At 37.0% G+C, this 7,145-nt stretch overlaps 1 protein-coding gene across 3 annotated transcripts in view; it reads left to right on the top strand.

The window, feature by feature from the left end:
* Positions 1-5,828, top strand: part of LOC105557099 (putative GPI-anchored protein PB15E9.01c) — a 9,942-nt gene extending 4,114 nt beyond the window's left edge. Inside the window, exons 4-6 of one of the 3 annotated variants that reach the window (XM_012004245.1) lie at positions 2,320-3,359; positions 3,439-3,740; positions 3,907-5,828. In XM_012004245.1, the coding sequence (XP_011859635.1) occupies positions 2,320-3,359; positions 3,439-3,740; positions 3,907-3,994 (1,430 nt within the window). In that variant the 3' untranslated portion in view covers positions 3,995-5,828. Of the gene's footprint in view, positions 1-2,307; positions 3,360-3,438; positions 3,741-3,906 lie in introns of all 3 variants that reach the window. The other 2 variants (XM_012004244.1, XM_012004247.1) reach the window with 2 other exon arrangements.
* Positions 5,829-7,145: the final 1,317 nt, after the last annotated feature.

Genomic DNA, 7,145 nt, shown 5'->3' with positions numbered 1-7,145 from the left:
TGTAAGACCGTGGACTCGTCACAAATTGGTGACAAAAGAGAATGGAGAAGTCGTCCGTGTTCCCCGCCAAAATAGGCCCAAGACGATTTTCTACCAGTTCAAATGTGCTAGGCAGCATTCGATAATGTTCACGGAATTATTTTGTATTAAATCTTGGGACTGCAGTGTTCTCCACATAACCTTCAATTCGCACAGCTTTCCTCCACGGACCACGTAGCCTTAGATGGGCTTCCAATAAAAATGCCTCGGCTAACTCTTCTTCTTCGTTACTACTTTCCTGCGTCTCACAGAATAGAAATCTGAACAGTTGTTTACTCGTATAATTAGCTATCAAAATAATATTTTTTCGGCCATTCATGGCGTACTTCCTTTGTTTACTTCCTGTTTTAACACCAAAGATAACTCAGACCGTTCAGAGCCACAGCCTTACGCAGAGTAAATCGATCGGGTTAGAATCAAAACTCTGAGCAACTCACCTCCAGTCATCGGGTTAGGAATCTGAACACACCCCAAGGGGATGATATTTTCACCCTTTCGTAACTCACCCCTTTGAAGTACAAACGGGTACAAACAATGCTCTTCCAAATGCACATAAAGAAAATTTTTTAATTAAAGTCGGGTGCTAAGTTCACATAGATCGGTGTCTGTCGTATGTCCGTTTAAAAAGCGAAGCTGATTGACTAATCTTTATTTAATAATAACTATTTTATGAAGCATTATTTAAAAAAATGGTTCAGGACTTTTTGACTCAATTTTTCATGAGAAGTACCATTGTATAAATCGTGGGTGTGAATTAGGTTACACTCTGTATAATTAAAATAATTTAAATGCGTGCTCTCTTTCGCAAATTCGACAATATAAAAATGTATGTATAGTATCAGCTAAAAGTTTGAACGTATCGAGAATAAGTGCAAAAGTTAAGATTAATTGACGAAGTGAAAAGTTCTTGGAACAATAAACGCGCAGAAATATAAATTTAAAATATATAATTCGATTTATTGATGTTTATAATAAGTTTGCGGAACATTTCGAACTTCACTGAGCCTTTATCAACCACAATAATGAACTATGATTAAGCATTGATCGACCATGACTGGCGATGTATTTTTAACACAGAAAATTTATTGCGAAAAATATTACCCCAGCCAGAGTTTGAATCTGGACCTCCCTTCACTCTAGGTGGGCGTCTCGACCAATTCGACCGAGGCATATTGTAATAAAGGTTCAAACCCTGGCTGAGGTAATATTTTTTGCAATAAATTTTCTGTGTTAAAAACACATCGCCAGTCATGGTCGGTCAACTGCTTAATCATGGTTATTTATCTGCTGGCGTCAAATGATTCTTGATGTCACAATAATAAAATTGATAATATTAACTAGAACTTAATTACAAAATTGGTCCTAAATAAAAAGTATAAACGTGAATATTGAGCAAGAAGTACAGTGAAAGGGCCATATCGAAATTGAAAGCGGAAATAAATGACGTGAAATAAATAAAGAAATAAAAATAAATAGAAATAAAGATATGTAACTATTCGAGTACGAAGCGAATCGAATTAGGTGAGATTCGGTTTAATGCGAATCTGAACTATTTCATCATTTTGATTTTTAAGATTCACAATTATATGAAATTTTTCAATCCAGATTATTCGAATACGAATCATATAAATTGTCAATTTTATAAAATCACAGTGATTTAATTCGATTTAATTCTATTTATTTCAATTTGGAAGTGAAATTTTGTCAACTTGATTTGATTCAGATTTGAAAAGATAAATTAAGTTCTATTCGATTCGACTCGATATAAAATTTTTGTTTTGCACTCTAAATAAATTTGATCTCTAAATTATTATGGCACAAACTGAACTGACACATGAGAGAAGTTAATTCCAAAAATGAAAATCATTTTTTCAAGGAAATACATGTGGCTACATCACATGAAACATTCTTGAAACTTCTTGATAGAATGCTAACAATTTGCACAGCTATGGAGGCTACATAGAATCTACAGAAAAGCTCGTGAAGACTACATACACAAAAACAAGTTTTAACTAAAGTACTAAAGTAGACTAGAAAGTAAAAGTTAATTAACTGGAACTTAATGATAGAATTGGTCCTGAATGAACAGTATGTATAAATGTGAATATTACATGAATACGATGTTTGTCTTTTATTGATATGAATACCAAAATATGTTTCGATATGTCATTTTTATCAAAAAATTCATTTTGTCAATTAATGTTGACCTTTTGCGTTTACCTTCGATGTGTCCAAACTTTTGGTCGACATTGTATGTTGTGCACTTAGTCTGTGTGGCAGGTCGAGAAAACAGGCAACTTGGAGAGGACCAAAGAAGCTTAAGTAACATGGGATATTTAGACAGAGGCGGATTACCCCACGGAGTTCCCATGGACGATATACCTTGCGGGACAGGTTACTCCCTATGGAAACCACCTGGCAATTACTTTCCGCGTGGCGAAGCACCACCGCCGTACGAAGAAGCAATTGCAGCAGCGAGGGCGGAACAGGCATTGCTATCGATGAACCCGCACACGCTGCTATCGATGAACTTTTCAGACAATTACATGCCGAATGGCAACAGTCACGCGGGCATGGCAGTTGTCACCGACACGCAAAACGATTTGAACACGCAGGCGTCGTCTAACGATAGTAACATACACACGCCTTTGATGTCTTCATCAAGCAGACCGTTGTCCAGTCCTAGTGCATACGCTGGCAGTTACCGACCAATAAGCCAGAGCAGTGCGTCATCCACTGTTGGTTTAAATACGAGTACTTCCACCACAAGTTTTACAATGGGGACAAACACGTATGAGAATCTACCAGTCTCGTCGGTCGCCATGACGAGTTTCAACGACAATCAACGCTCCGCAATAGCCAATACCAGTACACAGCCGTTACTACCGATATCGCATTCCACTATACCTAAAAGCTATCGCCAACACACGACGATGTTTCCGCGTCAGAGCGGTGGCGGTGGCGGCGGCGGCGCATTCACAATATCAGCGACTCTATCAAATTCCGACGTGTCATCTCATCGCACGATTCCGCGAGCATTGACCTGTGCTGCCAGCAGAGCCAAGGATGTCCTGACGGATTGCTCAGCGAGAGACTACCTCCGCTTGTCACCGAGCAACATCGCAGCTCCTCAGAGTCTGTCACATCCCGTTCAGCTACTATCCGCAACCGCAGTCGCAACCTCGGGCAGCTACAAAAGTACCAAAGCCTCTGACGCATTTTACACGGATACCCCAGTGGCGTCGGCATCTGGTCTGGCACAATCAGAAACGTATATGGCAGACACAGCAAATGTATCCGAGCGGACTCGCGATTATACGGTATAAACACATACAATATATTATAATACAAATCACGTTGAGACATACATTATTAATTACCATCTTTTTTCATCTGCAGCCTTCGCTGAGCGTAGCTAACGAGATCAATACGAGTGGCAGTTTTGAATCGGTAACATGTACCTGCAGCATGCAAGCGTTACCCACTTTACACGACGACGCGGACGATTACCGTAGTGAGTGCGAGAACTGCAAGAGTGCGACGGGTTCTCGCTATTACTTAGATAACGAGGATGAGCTCGTTACATCTCTTCATGAAACAATGACGTTGCACAGAAGACCGGATGAGGCAGCGTCAAATGCCACACCACAATATTATAGAACTTCACTTACACTGCCGACGAGTACGCGCCAACGTACAAGGTAGATATTCTATCAATATCATACTTCTAAAATTATTTTTAGAATTACGAAAGGATTTCTCTTGCATTTGCATTTTTATCGAGAATAAAACGTATGTTTGCTATTTTGCTTATTTGATATTTATTAAGTATCACACGTGAAAAAATTGCTAGATGAATTTTCAAAGTGTTTTTGTATCCAGGATTACCGGGGCTCGTGAAAATTGGTTCAACACCATGCCAGAAAGTTCTAGCGGATCCTCTGACGAAAATTAAGTATTCGGATGAAAAAAAATAGAAAAAAATGTTCAAGTACGCAAACAAAATTATACACGCACACACAAATACTCTCACACATTCACACAAACACATATAGTATGTATATGTTATATAACCATTTAAAAAAAATTTTACCTATATAGGATGTCCCAGAATTATCGCACTTCTTTCGGATGAAACTGTTGGTTGAATATCAAGGGCATTGATAATTTTTGCGTCACGCTAAAATTCAAGATGAAGATAGATGTGTTATGTTTAATGGGATGCATAGACAGCTCTGTATTTTGTAAACCTTTTCATTCGTCCGGCAGCATGGTAGCCGCTTGAGTCTTCCAAAATTTTCAGCTTTTCTATTTCTTTCACATAACGTCTTAAAGAAACTGCCAGTTTTTGGGACATCCTCTATAGCGTTCATCGTAATTATCATCATAATTGTTAATATTGTCGTCGTCATTATCATTAGATAGCAGAGGTGCGTAAAATTTTACTGCGAGTATAAATCCTCGTGAGCCTGAAATGCACTAAGACGAATCAGTGGAAAATATACCTCGATAGGAAAATATTGAGCAGATCTTATGACGAAATTTGGATGAAACTTGGAATGCTGGAATTATGCGTACATATTTTGAACAATATATGCAGAATTGGAGACCTTCCATCAAATATTGATAAATATTTGCACAATGTATTTCTAAAGAGTATGTCAGCAAAACAGCTGCGTTTTAGCGAATCACCTTGGCAGAATATTTGCACAATTAAATTGCTGTTGTGTTATGACATGACAAGCTGCCGCTACGAGGTATCTCATACTTGTAAGTAAAATTTACGCGAAACGAGATAAAAACAGGCCCAGCGGTAAATACGTCCCACGTTAAATCTTTTTTAAATGTTATTTATTACACGTAACTGTGTTGCTGGGCTATTTTACTTCTAAACGTCGAAATAATTGTGCATGATTTATCTCCTAAATTAAGATTCCCAGTTTTTGAGCAAATACCATTTGGAAATTTTACTCTTACAAAACCGCCTCGTTTTAGCAAATTACCTTAATGCAATTATTCGGAAATTTCCTGCTTTTGGATGATGCAATTATTACACAATATTTGAGATATTTTCCTATCGGGGTAGTAAAACATCGCGAGCGTCTACATCAGTTATTGCCAATCGTTATTGGCATTATCATTGTTATCATTATTATCATCGTCACGTCGCATCATGTTACCATGACAGTATCTTTCCGACTTTGTTTTACTTGCCGAACAAAAAATATTCCGTTTTATGCAAATGAATTATACAAATTTTAATGATAAATCTGTACTGTAAAAAGTAGAGTACTCATATCTGTATATGTACATGATATTAGGATAGCCGTAAAGATTCATGTAAAATGTAACAATTCATGAAAGTCCTTTTTTCATGAAACGTCTGAAGAAAGAAAACGCGAGATTTTTGTCAGTATATAAATTATACAGTAATATATTTGTTGATGTATATGTATAAGTTGCCTATGGCATTGAGTATTAAGAATCCGCAGCAATCGTGGGTAAATTTTTATGAGTATGAGTTGACCCGATACTCCCGGGGATAATTGGAGAACGTTACTATTGTCGCTGACTACTTTTAATTGTATGTACAATATAAATATCCGAATATTTTGTTCCACTATAATTTTATAATTTTACCAGTTTTAATTTGTTAATTTGTAGACATGTGTACGCATTTATGCAGCACAACAATATCTTTGTCAAACCGTTTTCTTATTTATAGTTATTTATTTAAATTGTATTATTTGTTACAACATAAATATTTTCTGGTAAGCAAGCGCGGAGATAAAATTTCTTTTTTCATTCAATTTTGGGCAAAATTTTAAAACTTTTATTAAAAGGATCGATTTTAATCGAAAGTTGGAAAGACTTATGGACAAGCAATCGGCTTTTTATCAAATTTGTGGTAGGGAAACAAATTATCTTCGCATTCATCGGAAAATGAATAAGAATCAAAGAAGCAACTTATGCTCTTTACTACATCATGTAGTATATATGTAAAAAGATATATGTAAAAAAAAGAAGGGATAAAATTCGGCTGCACTTGTAAGGTTGTATCCAAGTTGGAAAGTAATAAAGAACGGAAGTGCCAAAGTGTTCACGTTAGACGAATAAACGGAAGTAAAATTGTGATATTTTAATTATGAATTGTCTATAATTCAAGTAGAGAAAAGAAGATATGTATAAGTACAAGCGCGATAGCAGAAGCTGCGGTTTTATTTCGACATTCTAATCACTTTTTTTTAAGTCAACACGAAGAAACATTTGTTCTAGTCGCAGTGATTTACGTAATCTCTCTCCATCTCTGTCTCTCTCCATGACTTACACAATATCGACCGAACCATAGTTCTTTGTGATTGTAATATTGAACTTCTTTGGGCTTCTTGAAACCTCTTGTAACTTCTTCTTATTCATGATACTGTGAAATACAAATGAGTAGCAAATAAAACTTTCCTTCTGATTGCCAATGTAGTGGTTGTATCCGCATATTTCCCGTTCTCAACTTCTCACGTTTCACTTCTACATCAATTCCGTCACAATATACAGGGTGTCAAATTCGTTTGTAACCATTCCAAAAATTATGGTAGATTGGATCAAACTGAGAAGAAAAGTTATATGTATACCATTTTGCAAAATTCGTAATAATTATCGTGTAATTAAGAGAAACGTCTGAGTGAATAAGCACACGGAGGAGCGGAAGGTCGGACTCGGCAGACATGCAAAATGGTGTATTTGTTGACATGCTTAGGATCCGATAGCGAGAGGTGGAGTCACGCATCGATTGATGAGAGACGGTGGGAGCGGGGAGCGAGGAGTGGCGAGCGGTGCGCAGATAGCTCTCGCTATCGGATTCTGAGACATGTCAACAAATACACCATTTTGCATGTCTGCCAAGTCCGGCCTTCCGCTCCTCCGTGGGCTTATTCGCTTAGACGTTTTTCTTGTTATTATAATTACACGATAATTATTACGAATTCTGCAAAATAGTATATGATTTATTTTCTTCTCAGTTTGATCCAATCTACCATAATTTTTGGAATGGTCACAAACGAATTTGACACCCTGTATACATATACAGGGTGTTAGGGATAAGGTGTCCATGA

Source organism: Vollenhovia emeryi, unplaced genomic scaffold, assembly GCF_000949405.1.
Source record: "Vollenhovia emeryi isolate VEMERY1.0 unplaced genomic scaffold, V.emery_V1.0 DF939616.1, whole genome shotgun sequence".
In the NCBI taxonomy this organism is placed as follows: domain Eukaryota; kingdom Metazoa; phylum Arthropoda; class Insecta; order Hymenoptera; family Formicidae; genus Vollenhovia; species Vollenhovia emeryi.
Note: the sequence above shows the minus strand (reverse complement) of the source record. Positions and strands in the feature narration are given on the sequence as shown.